Source organism: Mus caroli, chromosome 14 (assembly GCF_900094665.2).
Source record: "Mus caroli chromosome 14, CAROLI_EIJ_v1.1, whole genome shotgun sequence".
Classification (NCBI taxonomy): domain Eukaryota; kingdom Metazoa; phylum Chordata; class Mammalia; order Rodentia; family Muridae; genus Mus; species Mus caroli.
In genome coordinates, this window is record NC_034583.1 from 39,261,768 (window position 1) to 39,286,519 (window position 24,752).

General features: G+C 44.8%; 1 protein-coding gene and 1 pseudogene across 4 annotated transcripts in view; both read right to left on the reverse strand.

Annotated features, from left to right (window-relative positions):
• Positions 1–16,793, reverse strand: part of Dlgap5 (DLG associated protein 5) — a 32,007-nt gene extending 15,214 nt beyond the window's left edge. For 2 of the 4 annotated variants that reach the window (XM_021181659.2, XM_029468701.1), the window contains exons 1-10: positions 16,495–16,580; positions 14,715–14,950; positions 12,022–12,215; positions 11,365–11,427; positions 10,042–10,126; positions 9,828–9,950; positions 8,658–8,728; positions 5,784–6,058; positions 4,174–4,253; positions 3,606–3,732 (exon numbers count right to left, since the gene is read on the reverse strand). In XM_021181659.2, coding sequence (XP_021037318.1) covers positions 3,606–3,732; positions 4,174–4,253; positions 5,784–6,058; positions 8,658–8,728; positions 9,828–9,950; positions 10,042–10,126; positions 11,365–11,427; positions 12,022–12,215; positions 14,715–14,949 — 1,253 coding nt within the window. In that variant the 5' untranslated portion in view covers position 14,950; positions 16,495–16,580. Of the gene's footprint in view, positions 1–3,605; positions 3,733–4,173; positions 4,254–5,783; positions 6,059–8,657; positions 8,729–9,827; positions 9,951–10,041; positions 10,127–11,364; positions 11,428–12,021; positions 12,216–14,714; positions 14,951–16,494 lie in introns of all 4 variants that reach the window. The other 2 variants (XM_021181657.1, XM_021181658.2) reach the window with 2 other exon arrangements.
• A 2,035-nt stretch (positions 16,794–18,828) lies between these two features.
• On the reverse strand, positions 18,829–19,236 carry LOC110309744 (annotated as a pseudogene).
• Positions 19,237–24,752: the final 5,516 nt, after the last annotated feature.

The following is a 24,752-nucleotide window of genomic DNA, read 5'->3' on the forward strand; positions in this document are numbered from 1 at the left end:
GTCCTGTCATATACCTTGTATATGTCCATTCCTTTCTACCTAAAACTCACATTGGACCAATGATGTTACGACCCCTGTCCAAGCTACAACACATACAGTTCTTTATGGAACTAAGGACAAGCCGAGTGCTGGAAGCACACCGGAGACAGCCCTGTGAAGTCTAGGGTGAAAGGTCACCATAAAGTGCACCCTGCAGTCCTGGCACTTGAGGAGATGGGGTAGAAGCTCTGTAAGTGAAAGACCAGCATGGTCACACGGCGTGTGCCAGCTGAGGTCAGATGGTGTTTCTCCAGTCAGTTTTGCTCACAGACAACATTTGATGTCTAGAGACCGTTTTGTTGTTTCTCTCTGGAGCTCCGGCTGTCCTGGAGCTCACGCTGAGACCAAGCTGGCCTCAAACTCAGAAGCCCACTTGCCTCTGCCTCCCAAATGCTGGGATTATAGGTGAGTGTCACCACAACCCAACTCTAGAGACTTTTGTTGTTTTTTTTTTAAAGATAAGGACTCACTATATAGAGCCTAGCAGACCTTGAATTCAAAGATCCTTCTCCTCTGCTAGGACTGAAAGTGTATGTCACTGAGCCTGGCTGAAAGCATTTTTGATCGTCAGTACAGGATAGAGATGCTCCAAACAACCAACAATGTAAAGAAAGGCCCTCAAACAACAAGGACATAACCTAAAACATGAATAATGCCAAGGCTGCGAGACCCCTGCCCGAGAGTTCAACCTGTGCTTCTACAGACATCTCAGAGAGCAGAGAATCAACACTTCTAACATGAGCCAGCAAGCCCACACCTAGGTGTTCTAACATGAGCCAGCAAGCCCACACCTAGGTTTACAAAGAACTGAAAGCAAAGTCCCAAAGGCATATTTGCAAACTCGTGTTCGCAAAAATTCTAATCAATAAAAGCTGGAAAGGAGCCAACTGTCATCACAGCTGGGTGTGGTGGCACCAGATTTGGAGACAGAAGGATCAAGCTACATTGGAGACTGCTATAGGGAGCTCTGGGCCAGTCAGGTTCAGAACTTGTACAGTGGGTTTTAAGCCAGTCAGAAGAACATAGCGTGACACTGTCACAAACAAGAACAAACACGAAAACAAACAACAGAAACATAAATGTCAGATATATGAAGCAAAATGTGATTTATACAGAGCAGGACTCAAGATTTCTTTACTTTCATGTGTATGAATATTTTGCCCTTGGAGGACAGAAGAGGGTGATGGATTCCCTGGAAGTGACAGCTGGTTGTGTGGGTGCTGGGAAGCAAACGGCTCAGGAAAAGCAGCAAAGTCCCCTTAGTGGCTGGGCCATCTCTGCAGCCCAGCCTCCAGTACAGTAACCCCAGTACCATTCCACCCTGAAAAAGGAGAACTGAGCACAGGGCTTATGTCTATTCTCTCGGCACTTCCCAGGCGTAAACAGGAGGACTGCCCATGAGCTGGAGACCAGTCTGGTCTACAAAGTAAAGCACCTGCCAGTTAGGACTACACATTGAGATCACAAATGAAAAAATAAGAGGAAGAGGAAGAGGAAGAGGAGGGGGAAAAGGAGAAAGAAGAGGAAGAGGAGGAGGGGGAAGGGGAAGGAAGGAAGGAAAGAGGAGAGGAGAGGAGAGGAGAGGAGAGGAGAGGAGGCAATTCTAACATTACAGATCATTACAGATCAGTCTTAAGGACACTACACTAAGTGAAAGAAACCAGTCACGAAAATGAACACTGGCCTGGGGCGGTAGTGTTCAAATGTCCAAAACCACACCAGTTAGAAGGCTGAAACAGGAACATCTCCTGGCTCACCACATCTGGGCTACTTGAGACTGTCTTAAAAACAAATGAAAAGGCTAGACAGCGGTGGTGCACACCTTTAAGCCCAGAATTCGGGAGGTAGCGGCAGGCAAATCTCCGAGTTCGAGGCCAGCCTGGTCTACAGGGTAAGTTCCAGGACAGCCAGGACTATGAAAAGAGACCCCATCTCAAATAACTCTCCAATCTCCCACCAAAGGAATTAAACAAAGGCAAATAGTGAATGGTTCTATTAATAACTGCATGGTGTACTTAGTAGAAAAAATTTATAGAGACAGAGACTATTATGGTGTTTGCTAGGGGCTCTTAGGAAAAATGGGGATACAGACTACAGGAGCTGAAAGCTATGGAGCTGGGTGGAGGTGCTGGCCACATGACACTACAAGTGCATCTAATACCTGTGCACTGCACACCTACAGTAACACTTACATGATGCGTGCACCCCTTACCTTAGTAAGAAAAACTGGAAAAACACCAACAAACTCAAGGGAGAGAAGATGAAAGGAGGCACCGGAGGCGCCACTCTCAGTGTGTCAGGCAGGCAGGCTAGCCTGAAACCCAAGCCTCCCAAGTGCTGGATGACAGGTGTGAGCCTCCACACTTGGCTTTGTTTGGATTTCTTATAAGAGAAATTAGGCCTAGAGATGTACTCAGTGAGAGAGCCTTTCCACAACATAAGCAAGGCTCGGGGTTCAATGCCCAACAGTGGAAAGAGCAGACATAATAGGAAGGAAAAAGGTTTAGTTCACTCAATGGGCAGACACGAGGACTTAAGTAATGGGGACGGAGCCACGGCTTAACCCTGACATTACTCACCTGGGTAAGCTGTTACCTCAGGGACTTGGCGGCACCACAGACTAACTAGTGTACACCTCTAGATGCCCTTACATTTGCTTGAAAACCTCCACTATAGAAGCAATTCAAGTGGTTACTAACACGAAATACTCAGGAAAAGATAATTAAAACAGAAGATGGCTCATGAGTTAGGAGCACTGTTTGATCCTCAGCACCCACACAGGGCCCACAGCCATTTGTCTGTTCACGCCACTTCCAGGGGATTCAGAATCCCCTTGTGGCCTCTGCAGGTGAAAATGCAGTGTATGGAATCTCAAAGGATTAAAAAAAAAAGTCAAGCTCTCATGCTTCCCCAGGTGGTCTTGAACTTGTCAAGTAGCCAAGGAGGACCTTAAATTCCTGATCCTCCTGCCTCTACCTCCTGAGTGCTGAGATTACAGGCCTGGCCAGTTTATTCAGGACTTCATGGATGCCAGGAGGGACACTGACAAGTGACACCATTGCCAGCTTTTTTTTTCTCTTTTCAGGTTTGGCATCAAGCGTGATCAGCTGAATCCTGTTTATACCCCACCAGCTGAATGCCACCAAGTAAGCCGAGGGAGACAGAGCAGGACAGGCGGGACTGTGAACCCAGGCACCAGAAAGTTCTTCAGGTGCTAAAATAGGATGTCGGCAACACTTAACGAGAACAAAAGGATACTGTACAAGACAAAAGGTGTCTGTCCTGAAATGAAATAAAAAGTATTTATCCCTTAAAATAGTTACCAAAAAATGATTAACGCCTGCAAAGAAGGGTCAATCTACAGGGCTGGGAAGGACACTTCCCGTCGCACATATGCCACCGTTAGAACCATATTCACGTCCCACAGGCACAGTGGAAGAAACACCCAAAGCCAGCTGCTGCTCCCCATTTACCAAACTCAACATTTCTGCATAAAATCAAATGCTTTAATCTGGGACTGAATGTCTAGACATGAATGCAAGTTCTTACAGTAACAAGATACAAACCTGAAGTATGGCACATCGTGCTGGGGCTGAGAGGTCTGGCCTTCACTCATTTCAGCGGATGGGACTCCTTTCACAGAAGCGTGATTTGAATCTGAAGTAGAAGCGCCCTTCTGATTTAAGACATGTTCTATGAACAAAAACGTTCATCAAAGAACAGTTTCTAAAGTGACACTCCTCACGGGAGGTTTTTAAACCCTTCAGTTTTATCATGGTGAAACTTTAAAACTTTGCCTCAGTCACTTCACTCACGTCTCCTCTGCTAGGGTTGTTAATATTTCTGTGTTCATGCGTGTGGAGCCCTCAAGCACGCTCTACTTTATTTCTGAAAAGCCACCTGCAGTGCCCCCCCACACCCCCGCCCCCAGACTAGTCTCCAGCTCTTGCCTCACCCCTACCCAGCTCTGTCCTCAGGCTCCAGAGCTTAGTAGCTGAGCTGCCTCCTCAGCTCCTCCCCCACATTCCCCAAGCTCTGGGCACAGCACTTGAACTACTCGGTGAAAATGAGCTCCACCCGAGACTCTACAGAATCATAAGCCAGAGAAGTGACAGCTTAATTAAACTAATGTACCTTTACTACGGTCTGTTAGCGACTCCAATCCTTGCTGTACCAAGATTTCATTTGCTTTGTCTTGAGTTGTAGTACTAAAACTAACAGGAAAAAAACAAAACAAACAAACAAAAAAACTTCACAAAAAATGAAGTTCACATATATGTAACTAAAGGATTTGAGAGTAGGCCTCATTATGCAACAGAGTTGCTTCTGTCATAGATTTCTATCCAGGCATGGTAATACATACCTTTAACCCCAGCATGGGATTGGGGTGTTGGCTACAGATGTACAGTATCACAGATGCTGGGATAAAAGCCACTGTTTAGGGTTTCTGACATGATGTCTTGCTAGGAAACTGAGATTGGCCACAACCTCAAACCTCATCTTCAGCTTTACCAATGCACTATAGGCCTGTACCAGATAGCCTAGGCCTGTACCAGACAGCCCACCTTTCTAGCTTTAAAAATGCTTATTCTGGGAGCTGGAGAGATGGCTCAGCGGTTAAGAGCACTGACTGCTCTTCCAGAGGTCCTGAGTTCAAATCCCAGTAACCACATGGTGGCTCACACCTGCCTCTGACTCTAGCTCTAGGGAGACCTGATGCCTCTGGCCTCAACAGGAACCAGCACTGACACACACTGACACACACACACACAGGAACCAGCACTGACACACACTGACACACACACACACACAGGAACCAGCACTAACACACTGACACACACACACACAGGAACCAGCACTGACACACACTGACACACACACACAGGAACCAGCACTGACACACACTGACACACACACACACAGGAACCAGCACTGACACACACTGACACACACACACAGGAACCAAAACTGACACACACTGACATACACACACACACACACACACACACACACACACAGAGTGAAATTCACATAATTAAAAATCATAAAATAATTTCCTAAGGCTGCTCAGGCCACAAAGTGATATCTCAGCTCCACCAAAAAAACCAAACAACAAAAATAAATAAATAAACAAAAGGAAAAAACAACAACAACAAAACAACCAAGGGCTGAGAAGTGGCTCGGGTGCCTTTACAGCCTTTCAGAGAGATCTGAGTTCAGTTCCCAGGGCCCACAGGCAGCTCCCAAGCATCTGGACCTCGGGTTCAGGGAAGCAACGCCCTTCCCCGGCACCGCACACATGTGGTGCACTTACATGCACAAAGGCCAAACAGCCGTGCACACAGAGTAAAGCTTTCCAGCGGTAAATAGATTAGGTAAGTACTAGTTACAGGTTATCAGTCAGTCGCTTACTACAAACAAAAATCTCTAGCAATGGTGCCTCGTCTACAGAGCAAATCCATGATGGCCAGGGCTCCACAGGAAAACCCTATACCCTACACATTTATGATGAAGGCAATTCACAGAAAATCCAATCTTATTGTGAGCTTCTGAAGAAGTTTTCTCAACAATTTTTTTTATGATTTATAGTTAGCATACTTTACTAGCTAAACACAGTGCAGGAAAAAAAAAACAAACCAACCCAGAAAAGTAAGAAAGGCCTTTGTTACCCCTTTTAGGGAAGTGTTTACTATTGGGACTATTTGTGTACTAGCATTTGTGTCTGTGTAAAAAATGTATCTTACACGTCTGGTCTTAACTGGTTCCAGTCACAATTGGGTGTCAGGAAAGCGTTGGCACTTCTAGGGCTCAGGGGAGCCACCTGGTAGGTCTTCAGACCACACGGGGGCTGGAAGACACAGTGCTTGGGGGCAAAGGACTTCCTTTCCTTCCCTTGTGCAGGGGCTGTTGCAGGCAAGCTTTCCACTTCTTGGAAGACCCCGAGTGGATCCATTTCACTTGTTTCCCTAGTCTGCGAATCCAAATGCTTTTCGTCCCGCTCTACTTTGGAAGGAATGACCTGGGTAGAGGCAAGCAGAACAGAGCTGGAGTTCCTTCCACTCCCAGGAAGGCATCCAACCATTAACAAGGAACACAAATAACAAGAGCAGCTGCAAAAGAGCAAGTTAGACAATGTGGTGGCTGTGCCGACTGGAATTCAACAGGATTCAACGTTTGCCCACAACAAAAGTGGTCCAGCCTGGGCACCTTAATGAAAAGGCTAAAGTGAGCTGAGCTCAGACAGTCATTGCTGTTTCCTCATGACCTGCTCTCCCAAGATTCCACAGCTACGATGGACTACACCCTTGAACTGTGACAAACCCCGTACCCCTTAAGCAGCTTTGGTCAGGGATTTTACCACAGCAAGAGGGAAAGTTCCTACGAGAGCATCTACGTACATAATTTGAAACAAAATTGGAAACACTTAAAAATGTAAGGAGGAGGGCTCGGGAGCCGGCTCCGTACTTGGGGGGATTGCTGGTCTTCAGAGACTCAGCGCGGAGTACCAACGCTTGCCAGGCAGCTCACCACTGCCTCCAACTCCTGCTCTCTCTCTCTCTAAAAAATGCACACTTGAAATCAGAAGGTTAGCTATACTAAACCGATGCTATCATTCAGAGTCAGTCTTTGTTAAACTATACCTTGTAGATAGTATAACAAATAAAAATGTTAAAACTAAAATGGAAAAATCCAACTAACAAAATAAGGTTTTTTAACAAAATCACACGGGTTATCTCAAGGCTCCAAGAATGAGAGACCGAGCATTTACCGGCCGACTCAATTCTAGAAGACCAGCCACTGTGCAGAAAAATGCGCTTGGGTTGTGGGCGCTGGAGCAACGGCTCTGTGGTTAAGAGCACTGGCTGACTTTTCCAGGACCCAGAGATTCCTAGCACACACATGGAGGCTCACGACCTGAAACTTGCATTCCAGGGATCTGCCTTCCTCTTCTGGCTCCTCAGGCATCAAGCGCATGGGTGGTACAGTCTCATATGCAAGCAAAATGCCCATACACATAAAATAATTAAAAATAAATAACTTAAAAATAGTTTTAGGTTGTTAAAAATAGAACAGTGGTTCTCAATGTGACATGTTGAGATCAACCAACAGGATACAAAGCATATTCTTCCAAGGCAATTTAGTTGCTACTTGATAGTTAGACACTTTAAAAAAAGTTTTTTGACTTTATTAATGAGCCCTAGATTCAAACCAAGGTATTTCACCCTGCATAAGAATCTCAAAGGTCAATGTGTCAGTGAAAGTAAAAACTAATACCAACATTTAGAGGAATAATAGTTTTTTAAAAACACATTTATTTTACTGGCGTGTGTGTGTGTGTTTAGGGAGTGCACACCATGCCACAGATGGAGGTTAGAACACAACTTCCAAGTGTTGGTTTTCCTCTTCCACCTCGTGGGATCTGGGACTCGAACTTGGGTCATCAGGTTTGACGGCAAGCACCGTCACCCACTGGTCCCATGAAACAAATCTTTTTTTTTTTTTTTTTTTTTTTTTTTTTTTTTTTGGTTTTTCGAGACAGGGTTTCTCTGTATAGCCCTGGCTGTCCTGGAACTCACTTTGTAGACCAGGCTGGCCTCGAACTCAGAAATCCGCCTGCCTCTGCCTCCNGAGTGCTGGGATTAAAGGCGTGCGCCACCACGCCCGGCGAAACAAATCTTAAATCTTAGTAACTGTTCCTTTAAGACTCAGTTAGCTTAGAAATAGAAAGACTCACTCTCCATTCCTCTCCTTGGAGGATCTCTTTTTTTTTTTTTTTTTTTTTTTGGTTTTTTTCAAGACAGGGTTTCTCTGTGTAGCCCTGGCTGTCCTGGAACTCACTTTGTAGACCAGGCTGGCCTTGAACTCAGAAATCCACCTGCCTGTGCCTCCTTGGAGGATTTATATTTGCTCTTCAAAGAGTCTCTAGACAGTTTCTTACCCAGGTGTGAGCTTTTGCTATCCTTAAAAGGTTAACGTTATAGTAGAAGCCGAGGAACTCAAAACAGTTTCTTTTGTTTTTCTTTTAAACTTCAGGTCAAAGGCCAACCTGCAGGAGTTGGGCATCTCATTCCCCTCACTGTGGGTTCTGGGGATTAAGTGAAGGTCAGCAGGTTCAGCAGCAAACACCTGCGGAGCCATTTTGCAGGCCTGGTCCTGTTTTTTGAGGACCTCATTTCCTAGCTGCTGTCAGAAACCCTGACTTTCTGAATTCTTAACAGTTCTAGGAAATTCCATGTTAGAGATGGAAAAATAAACTCAAATTACACACCGTGCCCCACCCACATCATACAACCCATTGGAAGCACAGACCATACCTTGGTATATGGAAAATCCAAGCTCTCACCCTACAAACTGGTTCTTGCAAACCTGTCTCTCTGCTGTGCTGCTCAGGAGTCCCCATTTCCTTTGCTAATCAGATTGCACTTTCTCTACTTATAACTCTGAGAGTCAGGCACCCAAGCACCCACGTCAGTAACTCCTGGGATGCTGCCTTAGTGCCCATGGTTCTGGTATGTCTGTGGTTAGTTCTCGGAAGCAGCCTGCGTGCTTCACTTCAGTCTTCCGAATGGAGCATCGTGATGTCGCGGCACTGGGCAATGACAGAAGCTGTACTCTACCTTGTCCGGCTTGCCTTCTGCTTTTTTGGCAGGTCTCCCTCCACTTGGTCTCATTCTTTCTGATCCTTTCTCTAAAACACAAAATAAAGTTGCATACCCACTTTATAACAGTCAATGCTACCAAGTAAAATACCAGATAATCTGGCAAAGTCTGAAAGAAGACAAAAACAGGGACGTGTGTCTTCACCTTTTATGACTGCAAGTCACACTAGAAAGAGACCAAAACAAATGAAACTTGTTGTGAAATACAAACCATCTTTTCAAAATAAAAACTGTTTCCTTTCTCTTTTTTTCTGATTGCCAAACACATACTTACTTTGAAAAAGAAAACACATCTTACTGCCAACACCAAACCAACCAACCAACCAACCTAAATAGACAAACAGAGGCACTCTAACTCCAGCACTTCCTCGGAAGCCTGAGGCAACAGGATCAATGGTGCAGGCTAGCCTCAGCTACAGGGTGAGCCCTTGTCTCAAAGGAACCGGTCTCAGAGCTGGAGTGATGGCTCCTGTTAAAAGCAGGGACTGCTCTTCCAGAGGCTGAGTCCCAGTGCCCACATGGAAGTTTACAACCATCTATAACTCCAGTTCCAGAAGATCAGATGCCCTCTTCTGGCTGCCATGGGCACCAGTCACATGCACACAGACACACATGCAGGTAAAACCCATATACATAAAGTAAAACTAAATCTCAAAAGCCAGCCAGAAAGAAACCAACAAGAGCCTGGTGCAGTAGTTCAGCTGGCAAAGTGCTTCCTGTAGGCAAGGACCCGAGCCTAGGTCGCAGGAGTCCTGTAAAAGTGGTAAGCTACCGCGTTCATCCGCAGCTAGTGCTAGGGAAGCCAAGACCGGATCCCTGGGGCTTGATGGCCGGCCAGTCTAGCTGCACTCTCAAGCTCCAGGTTGAGACTATACCTCCAAAAGCAAAGTGAAGGAAGAGTAACGGGGGAAGATGCCCACTGTCAACCTATGGCCTATACACACACACACACACACACACACACACACTGCCCTCACTCATGAGTCCATTAACCTCATACTTCAGCATGTATTTCCGATACTTTTTATGTTATTAACACTATATTTCAGGGTCACGATCCTTTCACTTCCTTAGTCTTTATAAACCGCATTACTGTATATGTGCATGCAGATAACAATCTCTTCTTACCATTCGTGGCTCTTGTGACTGGCTTTCTTGTAGTCGATGACACTGTTCGGGCCATCAGCTTGGCCCTCTGAGTAGCCGTTGATTCAGTCCCTTTCCCTGACGTGAACAGCACAGGCTGCATAACTGGGGAAAATCATCTCATCAGATGCCTCCTGTCATTCAAGTGTCATTCCTAGGGCAGCACCAATCCCATTATCGTTACTAACAGTCCTACCTTTTTTCTCTCTGTCTAAAGGTTTTTTTTCGGAAGTTTGTCTTTGGTCACTCTGGGTTGCTTTAGGAACATTCCTGCTACCAATCTGTGAAGAGATCAGAAACTTTGTCATTTAACTGCATAATAAATCAAAGCACACTTTTAACTTATTAATTCATCAATGCAAGACCAGCTTCAACCAGCAGGGAGTTTCAGCAGAACCTGGGCTACTTGTGACCCTGTCTCAAAAACATAGCCAGGAAGGTGTGATGCCACATGCCTTCAATCCCAGCACCCAGGAAACAGAGGTGGGCAGATTTGTCTAAAGTCCAGGCCATCAGAGCACCAAAGTGACACCCCGCCTCAAAAAACAAAAAACATAAAAAAAAATTTTTTTCCTTATATGCTCACTGGAGAATTCTGAAAATACTAATAAAAACATTAACTGAGGCTTTCTTGCCCGGAAATCAGGCCTTGTGTTGTGAGGCTGGCCTCAAACTCCCGTACTTAAGCTATCACCCTGCCTCAGCACATGGGTTAGCTGTGCAGTCAGTGCCCTGGGCACCACGGTCTAGTTATGTGCTCAGTGTTATAGAACAGGCCTAACAAGCACTGATCCTGGCCTCTCTAATTCTCAACGCTGCTAGAGGAAAAGAAAAAAATCAATAGCAAAAATCCCTCAATTTACCTTTCTCCTAGGGACGAAGTTTTTTCCTGGGCTTCATTCACTTCCTTTAAGACTACCCCCTACATATGGGCATCTCCATAAGGTTTCCTTGACTGCTCCGATTAAAATGTCGCTCAGTGCCTATGCTTACTGTAACCTCCCATTCTATATATGCCTCACTTTTACTCCTAGGCCATAGCTAAGATCCACAAAGCCTCAACATTTTGATCAGTACTGTATGTAGCTCAGTGGCTAGAGAAGCCACAGGAACATGGCAGTGACTCCAATCTGTTAAAAACAAAACTCAGGTTCCTTACTCGATGAAAGTCACTGCCTTTCCCAGTATGGTACTTCATTCTCTCCCGGGCCTTCCTCTGTTGGTGTATTAGAGAAATCAGAACTAGCTCTCACCCCTACTCTATGCTCTCCACACAGACACAGAAGCCTGGGGCAGGTCACACAGGAAGTGTTTTTGCAAAGAATGCTGTTGAGTGAGAACCTCCTTGGCATCTGGCCACAACTGCTCTAAGCCATCACTAATCTTCCTTCAGACCTTCAAGGCCGATAAATACATCACTATGCTTGCACCTGGTCTCAGGCTTTCAATGGAATTATACACTTTGAGGGGGAAAAGTACAATGCCTCCTTCAGTAGCAATTATCTATAAACAATGATACCTTAGTCTGCTCCATATATTCTTTGGCCTTTGATCTTGTAATCCGTCCAGTATGTGGAAAAGCCTTTAAACAGCCAAAAGAAGGCCAATTAAACAAACAAACAAACAAACATAAAACATACTGGCAAAATTTATTCCATGTCTCAGTTTAAAATTTAAATTTTATCCTTGTCTTAGTCAGGGTTTCTATTCCTGCACAAACATCATAACCAAGAAGCAAGTTGGGGAGGAAAGGGTTTATTCAGCTTACAGTTCCATATTGCTGTTCATCACCAAAGGAAGTCAGGACTGGAACTCAAGCAGGTCAGGAAGCAGGAGCTGATGCAGAGGCCATGGAGGGATGTTCCTTACTGGCTTGCTCAGCTTGCTTTCTTATAGAACCCAAGACTACCAGCCCATGGATGGTACCACCCATAAGGGGCCTTTCCCCACTTGGTCACTAATTGAGAAAATGCCCCACAGCTGGATCTCATGGAGGCACTTCCCCAACTGAAGCTCCTTTCTCTGTGATAACTCCAGCTGTGTCAAGTTGACACACAAAACCAGCCAGTACAATCCTTAAAAACCTATGGTATGCAGATAAGTTAAATATCGACTTTTTTTAGTTCCAGAGTTAAAAGAACTGTTTGTCTATTTCAAGTTAAAATCATAAACGGACCTTTTCTGGCTCAGCTTTCACACCCCTCTGGTCTGTGACAAGAAAGCCAGGCGCAGCGGGTCTATAGAGACCCACTTTGAACACTCCACGTTTGGCTTTCTCTCGCTGTTCTTTCAGTTTTTGAAGTTGTTTTTCTTCCTTGTACTTCTGGAGGAGCTGCTTCCGTTGGTCACTCAGAACCATTTTTACTGACCCTAAGGGGAGGAAGGTGTCAAACAACAGCCCATCAAACATTTCAGACAAAATAGCACATCAACTTTCTAACGGCACACTATGACTAACTTCATCTGCTAATAAATGCTCTTTAACACAGTTACTTTGAGTTCTAGTCATGCTGAAATTATAGTATGCATGACTTCATTCGCTCAATTTTTTAGAAATATTGATATATTGGTTACTTTAGGCTAAATCAAAGAACTTTACGAAGGGTTTGCCTTTTCCTGTATGCAACAAGCTTGAAAAATTCTGTGTGTCTTTTGAGATATAGCTACCAGCCATCACGTGAGAGGCTGAAGCAAGAGGAATCCAGGTTTTCTTGGCCAGCCTGGTATTAGCAACGCCAGGCCAGACAGAGCTTTCTATGGAGACCTGATCGCCAAGTCCAGAAGGTTCTTTTGAGAGTTGGGAGTACAGTTCAATGGTCAGGCGCTTGCTGAGTTGCCTGGCATGAGTGAGGTCTTGAGTCCAATCCCTAACACCCTGTATATAAAACAGTAACAAAGCCATTCTTGGGGACAATGTCACTCACACACAAAGCCCAACATGACAGCCTTCCTTACTGGGGCTGCAAGGATCTGAGCAACCCCATAGCTTTACCTCTGGGGCCCAAATGTATCTCTTGGAAACAGAGCTGGGACTTAGACCCTCACAAACTTACGGACCTTTGGACTAAGAGACATTAGACCCTGGGCCTTCCTTCAGACTTCATTCTCTTTCTGAAGGGAATCCCCCACTCCCAACATACATCTTATAAGCTTTTCTGTGATTGGCTCTTGCATTAATTAGGTTCTTGGGCCCTCCACGGATCTTGTTTTTTACTTAGTTCAAGTTTTTCACTTATTTCTAACCTCCATGTTTCTCTATAGGGTAGAGCTTACATCTCAGGGTTTCATTAGACTCAAGCTCAACCTCTGAAGTAAGACTATGTCCTGGATGATATTTCCTCTCTTTTGAACCCATTCCTTCCTCCACAGCCCTCCCTTTTTGAGCCAACATCTTACTAGATAGCCCTGACTGGCTTTAACTTGCTTCTGCCTCCAGAGGACTGGAATTAAAGGCAGGAGCCACCATGTCTGGCCCTCAATTACTTTATCATCTCTCCTTACAAGCCTAAGAGGCATCATAACTTCAATGTGTCCAGCAGCAGGCTGTATTTATATATTTGCCCATACAAATACATACATGCATATGTACATGATAAAAAAAAGGGGGCGGATTTACCAATCTGAGAGGGGGGGTTGAAAATGTATTTTAAAAAAAATGTAAAATTTTAACATGTCCAAAATTGAACTCTTAATTTTTAAAATACCCTTCCCTAAAGCTATTGTTGTCTTCTACAATATTGACTGTATATTTTAGCTGTGCTCAGACCAAAAAACAGTTGTTCTTTCAGAACTCTTTGATTCCAGACCCTTTTCCTGCCAACTCCCTCGACAGGCTGTGGTTTCCCCTCTCCAAACAGACTAGCACACTATTCACGTCAGGTCAGGAGACACAAAAACCTGCAGTCGTTCTGTCCAGTTCTTGTCCCTCACGCTTCTTCAGAGTCACTAGAATGATAAATCTGGAAGAAAGCTGGCCTTGGAGCTTTGGTGGTATGGACTACAATCTTTCTGTACCACCTGTTACAAAAGCAGGTACAATGCACTGGGTGTGCATGCCACATGGATTCTAAAAAAACTATAAAACAAAATGTCTAGGGCCAGGAAGAGAGCGCAGCGATTAATGTGCTCCCTAAGCAATCTTAACAACAAGAGTTTGATCGCTGGAGCCAACATAATGGTGGAGGGAGTGACACTCCAATTATCCCCAGACCTCCACACGCTCACAGGGGAACCTGTGCTCCCACACACCATCCCCTCCAATGAGTGTAAAAAGAAAAAAAAAAAAAACCCTAAGAATACACTCTCATCCTGTATTACTGCCATTCAGTTCTAATGCTTGCTAAATAAAGAGAACCAACCCAGGCTCCCGGTTAGAGGGAAGCCGTTCCTCAGCTCCACCCTCTAACTCCTTGGGCCAGCTAGACACTATCCTCACCGCTGTGATCTTTTCCCGAGACTATTCTTTTTTGTTCTCAGTTCTTTCTTTCCTTGTGGCCCCAAACCACTTTGGGCAACGTTTAAGAATGATGTCTTTTCTCTAGGCAACTGGTGAAATCTTTGTATTTCAAAGGTTCTCAGCGAGTTATTTAGAACCATTTCCTTTAATCAGTTCGGCCCTTTAAATTCCCTCCCAGGTTTTGCTTTTCCTATTTATCTGCATGTGGTGTGCCAATGGGATGTATGCGCACCTTACCCATGCAGGAGCCGGCAAAGTCGGATCCCCAGAAACCTGAGTTACAGACGAACCACCATGCTAGGAACTGACCCCAGGTCCTCTGCAAGAACAGTGAACACTCTCAACCTCTGAGCCATCTCTCCAGACCCCTTGAGTCTCAAAAGTACTTACACTTACAAAAGACCCTTCCTTACTTGTTTTGGAGCTGGCCTTCTCTGGAGAGAGGTCTTGCGATGTCTCGTGTATATTACCAAGGTCTCGCCCTTCCAGTGGAATGTTGACGTCCTTCAAACCGAAGTGTCTGTTTCGCTCATACACCCTGTGTCTGTTCTCCTTCTGAGACAGAGACTTTCTATGAGCCAAGTTGGTTCTAACCATCTCAGTGCTCGAGTCTTTCCGAAACCGACTGGCAAAACGTGACACCAGCATCCTGCCAAAGAGGAGAAACAGACACCAACATAAATGGATTTTCATTTTATTATTTAAAAAATAAAATAAAATAAAATCTCAGGTCAGGCTGTGGCAGGCAGAAGGCTCAAGCGGGCAAATCATGTGAGCTTTGGATAGCCTGGGCTAAAGAGTAAAACACTCTCTCAAAGAGATAAATTAGTAAACTAATAAAAACGATCAAGACTTCAGTCTATCTCCTACACCACTCTGCACTCCCTTGAAATGAAAATATTAAAACTCACAATGGAAAAAATATGAGTAGATAGGAAAGTAGGAAAGTCATCAGAGATGAGATACCCGGCCTATTCGGGGGTTATGAGTAGGAAGTAAGGAAGTATGGTCTGAAACCCACCTAGACCTTCATCCCAGCATCACCCTACGGTGATGAACACACTCCTGTGACTGTAACTCCTGGCTAAAGCCAGCCTGATAAATACTGCGCGACCACAGTCGGAAAACCAAAACAAGAGGGCCTGCTCATAGTCAGTCGGCCTCAGCTCCAAAGGAGGCTGGTGGGGCTATGTGAAACCTTGTTTTAATCCTCTCCCCACCAAAAGAAGAAAAGGAAAAGAGAGAGAGAGTGTGTGTGTCAAACACAACTACTAGAGAAAGAGTTTAAGCAAAACTTAACACGGTTGTCTTAGACAGGGTGTCAATTGCTACAACAAAACACCATGACCTAAAAGCAAGTTGGGGAAGAAAGGGTTTATTCAGCTCACACTTCCACTTTGCTGTTCATCATCAAAGGAAGTCAGGACTGGAACTCAAGCAAGGCTGGAACCTGGAGGCAGGAGCTGGTGCTGAGGCCACAGAGTGGCTTCTTACTGGCTTGCTCTACTTTCGTACAGAACCAAGAATTGCCAGCCCAGGGATGGCTCCCACCCACAAGGTGCTGGGCCCTCCCCCATTAATCATTAACTGAGAAAATGCCTTACAGCTGGACCTCATGTCGTCATTTCCTCAACTGAGGTCCTTCATCTCTAATGACTTGTGTCATGGTGATGGTCAAGTGGACCTCTCAGGTCAGCTCCCCTGCCTGTGCACTCATCTTAAGATTCTCCGTCTAATAATTACAGCAGGTTAAAGAGAAATGACAGTGTCTTCATGAAAAGCAGAATCCACTGACACTTGTGGGCTATTTTGGGAGGTTATTAGCATACAGGTCGGGTAGAGTCTCATCTCTAATACGCTGTCAATGCTTTAGGATAATCTACATTTTTCATGCCAATTTTTTCCAAAGGTTTTTTTCTTGTTGTTTATATGTGTATGTTTATTTCTGTGTGGGGGTGGATGCATACTGGTGTCCAGAAGAGGGTGTCGGACCTCTTGACGTGGAGCTACAAGGAGTTTGTGACCTGCCCTACGTGGGATGCTGGGAAGCTAACTCTGCAAACAACAAGTGCTCCTAACTGTTGAGCCATCTCACCTAGGCCATTTTTAAATTTTTTCGGGACGGTCTCGTCCCAGGCCATTCTCGAGCTGGTATGCAGCCACGGAGGACCTTGAACTCCTGATCCCACTTACCTGAAGCAGTTTCTGGATCCACAATAATGTCGCAACACAGAAAACTCCACGGATCCGCAGAAGGCACACCCGGACCGACCCTTCACGGAACTGAAATTTCCCGCTGCCAGCCGCTGATTGGAGGGACTTTTGCCGACACTTCCGGAAGCTCCCGCCCCTTCCCCTCGAACGAGGCTTGCGATAGGTTGGTTCTGTGCGACATTTAAATTGTTTGGAAGGCAAAGAGTTGGGAGCGGGAGGGCGAGGGGGAGGAGTGAGGCGGTAAACCCACTAGGCGTGGCAGCGACACACTATAAACTCAGTGGGGCGGGCCGCAGGAAGTCCTCTTGTTGCCTCTTCTGGCCGGTTTTCTTCTTTCCTTTTAAACGTCTTTGTTTGTTTTGGTTTGGTTTGGTTTTTTTTTTTTTTATATNTTTTTATTACATAATTTCCTCAATTACATTTCCAATACTATCCCAAAAGTCCCCCATAGCGCCCCCCACTTCCCTACCCACCCATTCCCATTCTTTTGGCCCTGGCATTCCCCTATATTGGGGCATATAAAGTTTGCAAGTCCAATGGGCCTCTCTTTCCATTGATGGCCGACTAGGCCATCTTTCGATACATATGCAGCTAGAGACAAGAGCTCCAGGGTTCCGGTTAGTACATCATGTTGTTCCAACAATAGGGTTGCAGATCCCTTTAGCTCCTTGGGTACTTTCTCTAGCTTCTCCATTGGGAGCCCTGTGATACATCCAATAGCTGACTGTGAACATCCACTCCTGTGTTTGCTAGGCCCCGGCATCGTCTCACAAGAGACAGCTATATTTGGGTCCTTTCAGCAAGATCTTGCTAGTGTATGCAATGGTGTCAGCGTTTAGAAGCTGATTATGGGACGGATCCCTGGATACAGCAGTCTCTAAATGGTCCATCCTTTCATCACATCTACGAACTTTGTCTCTGTAGCTCCTTCCCTGGGTGTTTTGTTCCCAATTCTAAGAAGGTGCACAGTGTCCACACTTTGGTCTTCATTCTTCTTGAGTTTCATGCGTTTAGCAAATTGTATCTTATATCTTGGGTATCCTAAGTTTTGGGCTAATATCCACTTATCAATGAATACATATTGTGTGAGTTCTTTTGTGATTGTGTTACTTCACTCAAGATGATGCCCTCCAGGTCCATCCATTTGGCTAGGAATTTCATAAATTCATTCTTTTTAATAGCTGAGTAGTACTCCATTGTGTAAATGTACCATAATTTCTGTATCCATTCCTCTGTTGAGGGACATCTGGGTTCTTTCCAGCTTCTGGCTATTATAAATAGGGCTGCTATGAACATAGCTGCTTGTGGACGTTGTACATCGTGGTGCGGAGCCTAGTGCGCACCACGATGTACAACGTCCACAAGCAGGTGAGAATTCTTTGTTCAGTTCTGAGCCCCATTTTTTAATGGGGTTATTTGACTTTCTGGAGTCCACCTTCTTGAGTTCTTTATATATATTGGATATTAGTCCCTTATCTGATTTAGGATAGGTGAAGATCCTTTCCCAATCTGTTGGTGGTTTTTTTGTCTTATTGATGGTGTCTTTAGCCTTGCAGAAGCTTTGTATTGGTTTGGTTTTTAAGACAAGGTCTCACTATGTCTGGGAACTCAATATGTAGACAAGGCTGGTCTCGAACTCACAGAGATGCTCCTGCCTGTCACTGAGTGCTGGGATTATGGGCTGAGCATCCACGCTCAAAAAAGAAAAAGGTTTTAAGTAAAGTTAAACGAGATCATTTATTCCATTTCTCCTTCTTTTCTAAGGCAAAATTAACGTCTGCCTTAGAAATCAACTGAGATTTCTAACAAACACACAAACGAAGGCACGCATCCCATGAGATATCAAGAAAACAAAAAACGACTGGACCAGGACAGCTGTGCTGACCGTGTGTTTGTAGACTGATCGGTATCCAGTAGACACGGGGAAGATAAATTAGGAAAGCGTTTGTAAGTTTGGCTTTTGCTTTTTCCCTGCCAACATCTTGGGACAGAGGAGGGCCACGTACCTGCAGCTCTATAGTAGCACCGAGACCTCTGGGACATACAAAGAGAAAGATGGAGATAGGTAACTGACATAATATTTATGGTTATGTTAGATCTGGGGGGGGGGGACACCAATTTCACGACTGGCTGATTAAAGCAAGCTATATCTGATTAAAGCAAACTAGTGGCTCACAACTCTCTGTAACTCCAGTTCTAAAAGATCCATCACATTCTGACCTCTGTGGGCAAAATACTCATAGGCAGAAAACAAAATAAATCTTCCCACACCACCACCACCCCAGGGACCAAAAACTGAGTCTCTTGACTCAGCTACTTGAGGGGGATGAATCGGGAGGAGTGAGTGGCACCGATTCCCGGGCTGGCCGCGCTTCACAGGTTTGTAGGTGATGGAGAACTCACCCAGGTAGTGGCCGAGCATCTCGGTTTGATCTCCACCTGGTTGAAGGTCTTGCCATTGTACACGCCCACCGTGCTGCCCACCATTTTGGGCAGGATGATCTTCACCACCTCGGGCTTCTCCATAGGTGGCGCCTCCTTCTTGGCCTTTCTCAAGGACTTGAGCAGTTAGTTCTGCTTCCACCACAGGCCACGGTCTAGGTGCCGCCTCTGGCAGGTGCTGTACACCTGCATCAGCTGCTCATAAGTCACATCGAGGTCTACGCCACCGTAGGTGAACTTGCAGAAGGTCCACTTATGCTGCTGCTCCACTTCGGCCATCTCGGCGGTTACTCCGAAAAACCAAAATAAACCTTAAAACATTCAATAAGGAAGTTTAAAAAAAATGGAAAATGCTGAGACCATACTGTATATGAGTTTAATCCCATCAGTCTGGAGTCTATGGTCTAGGCCAGCCTGCTAGACAGAGAGTTCTGGGACAGTGAGATCCTATCTCAATCAAAACAAAACTGTTAGGAACGCAAGTGGAAACATTGTGTAACTTAAAATCCATCTGTGTGACTTGGAATATAATACTTGTAAGATAGGAACTTGCCAGGAGGAAGCTCTGATCTGAGCTCCTCCTCAGGACCAAGCTCCATGTGTCAATAGACCCAGATGTGTGGTTTCAGACCCCAGGACAAGGGACCGAGGTGCATATTTTACTTGTCAGGCGGGCCTGGCCTCCAGGTTCCCCCAGCATCCCTCAGTCCCCTACCTGGCATACCCTGCCCCCCACCCTGAATGTTCCAGCCCAGAGGCTGGGCTACCTTTCCCCCAGAGGCTCCTCCCTATATAATCCAGAGATTTTGTCTCCCTCTCCCTTCCCTCTCTTCTTCTCCTCTCTCTGCCTGTGCACACCCTTTCTCACCCCCTACTTCCTTCTCTCTCCTCAGAGTGATTTCCCTGGTCCTTGAGGCCAGTGAACTCGCCAGAGAGTAGCTTACCAATCAACCTGCATTGAAGATAACCTAATCTGGTTTGAATCTGCTCACTTCACTGTCAGAGAAATAATTTATCACCAGCCACATGGCAGTTCAGGTAGGAGCCAAGCCCAAGGCAGACCTCACTATGTAATGATCCAATCCCAAGATGGCATTGATACATTAGTAAACCACCAGGTCCTGAGTTCAAATCCCAGCAACCACAAGGTGGCTCACAACCATCTGCAATGTGATCGGATGCCCTCTTCTGGTGTGTCTAAAGATAGCTACAGTGTACTTACGTATAATAAATAAATCTTTAAAAAAGAAAAAAGAAAGAAAGAAATGGTCTCTAGGATCTTGTGGCTTCTCCAGCATCTACATTGATAACCATGGGCAAGAGGACTTAAGGTTGGCTCATGTGTGGCTTGGGTTTTGGCGACCTCCAGACTTCCACTCCTGGTACAGTACAGTCCCTGGTTGCTCTCCTGCAAATGCTTGCCGCTGTCCTATGCTCTCATTGACCTTCTGATCCGCCATTAGTGCCTTCCTCCCAGCCTGGAAAGACTTCATGGCTGACACGGGTAGAGCCAGCAAAGCTCCCAGAGCATCCTTCCCAGAGCAGATTCCCCAGTGGGAGCCTGCAGCATGTCCTGCTCAAGTTCTCAGCTTTATGAGATGTCTGCTTAGCCTTTATATTAGCATGGAATCATAGGGATGTTTGCATGACTAAATGAGCATGTTTGTATAGAGGAACTTTAGTCCAGCAAAATGGCTGCTCTGGCAAAGAATTATATCCAAAGATCTTGTAGATCTGTGTGATCCAATTGGAATACAGACATACTTTTAATCCCAGGAGAGGAGAGAGGCATTCATATCTCTGAGTAAAATGTAATAGAACAAGGGGGCAATCTTATAGCCCCAGCTAGCAGAACTTGGCAGCTTTGGCCATGTGGCTCTTGTTAGCAGTCTGTCTAAGCCCCGCCCCACAGTTACCTGGCAACAGCCAGGTATATCTGACTCACTATAAAAGGGGCGTCCTGCCCCCTCTTTGCTCTCTTGGTCTCTTGTTTCTCTCTTGCTCTTCCCTTGCTTCCCTTCCCCCCTCTCTCTCCACGTGCTCATGGCTGGCCTTTACTTCTCTACTTTCTCTCTCTCTCTCTCTTTCTCTCTCTCTCTCCCTTTCTCTGCCTCTATTACCCTCTTGACTCCCCTCCCCATGCCCTGAATAAACTTCATTCTATACTATACCATCATGTGGCTGGTCCCTCAGGGGGAAGGGATGCCTTGGCATGGACCTGCTGAGTCACCCCCTTCCCCCATACCTCATCACACCTCCCTTGAACATACCCCCCACCCCCTTTTCATCTTTTTATAAACACATCACCTCTGGCTTTAGAGTCAAGAATAGAAGGGGTTACTGGGACAATTGATGCTGGTTAGCTGGAGCTAAGAAACTAGCAGTGATTAAGAGGAGACCAGCATCACTGAGGTGAAATCTGGGAAGTGTTTTCTGAAAGCACAGAGAACCTGTGTTCCAGAGATAGACATGGTAATGGCGGTGGATTTGGTAATGTGTAAGAGTCACCCAAGTAGATTGATTTTAAAGGCATGAAGGGGTCATGGAGAACAGCTGAGGCTTGGCACTGTCAGAGGCCAAGAGAGAAGCCAGTTTGAATCAGTCAGCTTGGAGAGGAGTTTGAGCCAGAACAGCTAAATTGAACCAGCCAGCCAGACGTTGTTGGGGTTGGTCTGGTGATGCTGTGTACTGTATCTCAAGGTCTGATTACCCCAAGATGAGCTAATTCCCATCTACCTACGCCAGCTTTTGTTGTGTAAACCTTGCCCCCATCCCCAAGCTATCCCTGATTGGTTAATAAAGATGCCTACAGCCTGGCCTGGGCAGAAGAGAAGTAGGTGGAGCTTCAGGAGGCAAAAATGACATTCAAGTCAAAACCACTCAGTAGCTGGTGTTGGTTCAAACGTCAAGAGTTGTTTATTTCAGGGCGTCTTTAAACACAGCACAGTCTGGTAAAAACTTTTCGTAGGAAGTCAGCTCAGTAAACACAGCACAGTCTGGTAAAAACTCTCCATAGGAAGTCAGCTCAGTCCCGTGTGCACAACAAAGCATCCCTAATCTCTCTGAGAAAGAAAGTAAGCTGAATACAGATCAGAAGTGGCTACATCCAAGTGCTTTATAAAGTGCATGTGACACCTTCCATACAGACAGATTGACTGAGAAACAAGTTTATGACAATGGGTCCGGAGGAGGGTCCCATCCAAGAAGCCTTCAGCCACACACACTGCCCAACAGTCAGCAGGCTAGAAAGTACATCCACTCCAGCCTTCTGGGCAGAAAGAAGACAGAACATCCAAGTGTGCCTAACATTCCAGGTTAGTGCATGTCTGTGAACACAGACACCCCCATGCCCCTTACAGTGTTCTGACTTCCATGTGTATACCACGGCATGCACACACCCATATTTCCACACCACATAGGCACACACACACACACATACACAGATGGGAAATTCATAAAAATGTGTTGTCGGGTATCCACCATAGAAGACTATTCAGACATGGTTTAAGCCAATAAAAAGTCTTTAATCCCAGTGTAGCACCGACCCTTTCTCAGGTTGAGTTTTTAAGGACAAAACACAGATCCTAGGTTGACTTCCTTCAGTTGCCAAGAACAGTTAGCCAGAAACAGAGCTACAGAAGCCAAAAATCAAGGTTAGTGCATTTAGCAACTTTCCCAGAACTATGAACTTTGATGGATTAAGGGATTAAGTCTTTGTTTTCTTTTGGCTGGTGGTGCTGTCTATTTTCCTAGTTTTACAGCCTGAATGGTACTTCCATCATGGAGTCAGTTGTGCTAAGGCCTGGGAGACTCTAAAGATCTAGGGGTCTGTTACAAATGTAGTAAAAATGGCTCAAATAATGGGATTGATTTTTTACTAAATACTTTCCTTTTTTATTAATTTTTTGTTATTAACAAGTTATATATATATACAAGTTATACATATATATACAAGTTTTATATATATACAAGTTATTTATATACAAGTTATATATATATATATATGGAAATTGTTTTAAACGGCAAGGAGTTTTTCTGTTTGTGTATATTTGCTTGCTCATTCTTTCTGTGTTTGGTTGCAAACATGCCATGGTGTACACGTGGAAGGTGGAGGAGAGCTTCCAGGAGTGAGTTTTCCTTCAGCTGAGCCATCTCTCCAGCCCTAGAAGTGAATTTTAAAAGTGAAAGCTTAGTGCCCCTGGGCATATTTTAATGAGTTCTTCATTAACTATATCTTATGAATATTAATGAATCTGTGTGTTAAAAATAGCCTTATTTATTTTTAATTAATCTAATTTTGTTAGTAAAGTGTTACATTCATATAATATAAAAATTAGAATAAAACAAGCCTAATATGGAAAAATTAAATCTTCCTACTTTGCCTGATTACAGACTGATCTCCCAGTCTGTAATTCATTTCCATAAGTAACTTTGGTGATAGTTTCTGCTTTAAGTTAATATATTCCTGGTCTTCAAGTTTTATCAGATATACATAGAATCAATTGATTTTTCTCCTTGAACACTTAAGGTTTTATTACAATCTATATTCCTCCACCTCTAAATGCATGCTTGCTCTCTTTCTCTTCTTTCTCTCTCTTTCTTTCTCTCTCTCTCTCTCTCTCTCTTTCTTTCTTTCTTTCTTTCTTTCTTTCTTCCTTTCTTCCCCTATTCACTTATGAAGCAGAGTTTCACTGTTTAACCCCAAGCTATCCTGGAGTTCATGAGCCTCCTCTCTGTCTTCTGAATGCTAAGGCTATGTACTATAGTGTACCTCCTTTGTGTTTTTATTACTAGTATTTTTTTTAAGATATTCTAATGGTTGCTTCATTTAAACAATATATTAGGGTTCTTATGAGGAACAGAAATTATAGAATGAACTTATAAAGGGTATTTTTTTTTCAAATGGCTTATAGGCTGTGTTTCAGTTAGTCCAACAATGGTTGTCTACAAATGGAAGGGCCAAGAATCCAGTCCTTGTTGAGTCTATGAAGCTGAGTGTCTCAGCTGGTCTTCAATGTATGGCAGAATCCTGAAGAAGTAAGCTCTAATGCCGGTGAAAGAATGGACTTGCTAGTTAGAGTAAAGCAAGCAGGCAAAGAGCACAAGCTTTCTTCTTCCGTGTCCCTGATACAGGCTGCCAGCAGAAGCCGTGGTCCAGATTAAAGGTGGATCTTCTCACCTCAAAAGATCTGGATTAGAAGTGGGTCTTCCCACTTCAAATGATTTAATTAAGACAAAGAAAAACCCCTCACAGGTGTGCCCAGCCTTTGGATTTTAGTTAACACCAGATGTAGTCAAGTTGACAGCCAAGAATAGCTATCATAAACAGCATGCTTAAGTGTCTAAATCTTGGCTTACACAGTTTAGTAGAGATTAGCTAAGATAAAAAGAAGTGCTACACTCTTTCTATCCACTCTCCATTTTTCTTAGCTATCATTTGCATTGCTAGGACTAAAACCACTGAGAACATCTAAAGGGAGGAGAGATCTGTTCTGGTTCACAGTCTGCAGTGTCACAGTCCATTGCCACTTGGCCCCGTGTGCTTGGGCAGCACACACTGGGAGCAGCAATGTGTCCTGTCACAAGTGTGTGTATGTGTAGGGGAATGTCTGGTGAAGTTAGCTCTTCACCTCACATGAGCTAGGAAGCAGGGAGAAATAGGTAACATAAAATGAGGCTGGGGCGGCAGGGCGTGGTGGTTCAAGACTTTAATCCCAGCACTTGGGAGGCAGAGGCAGGCAGATTTCTGAGTTCGAGGCCAGCCTGGTCTACAAAGTGAGTTCCAGGACAGCCAG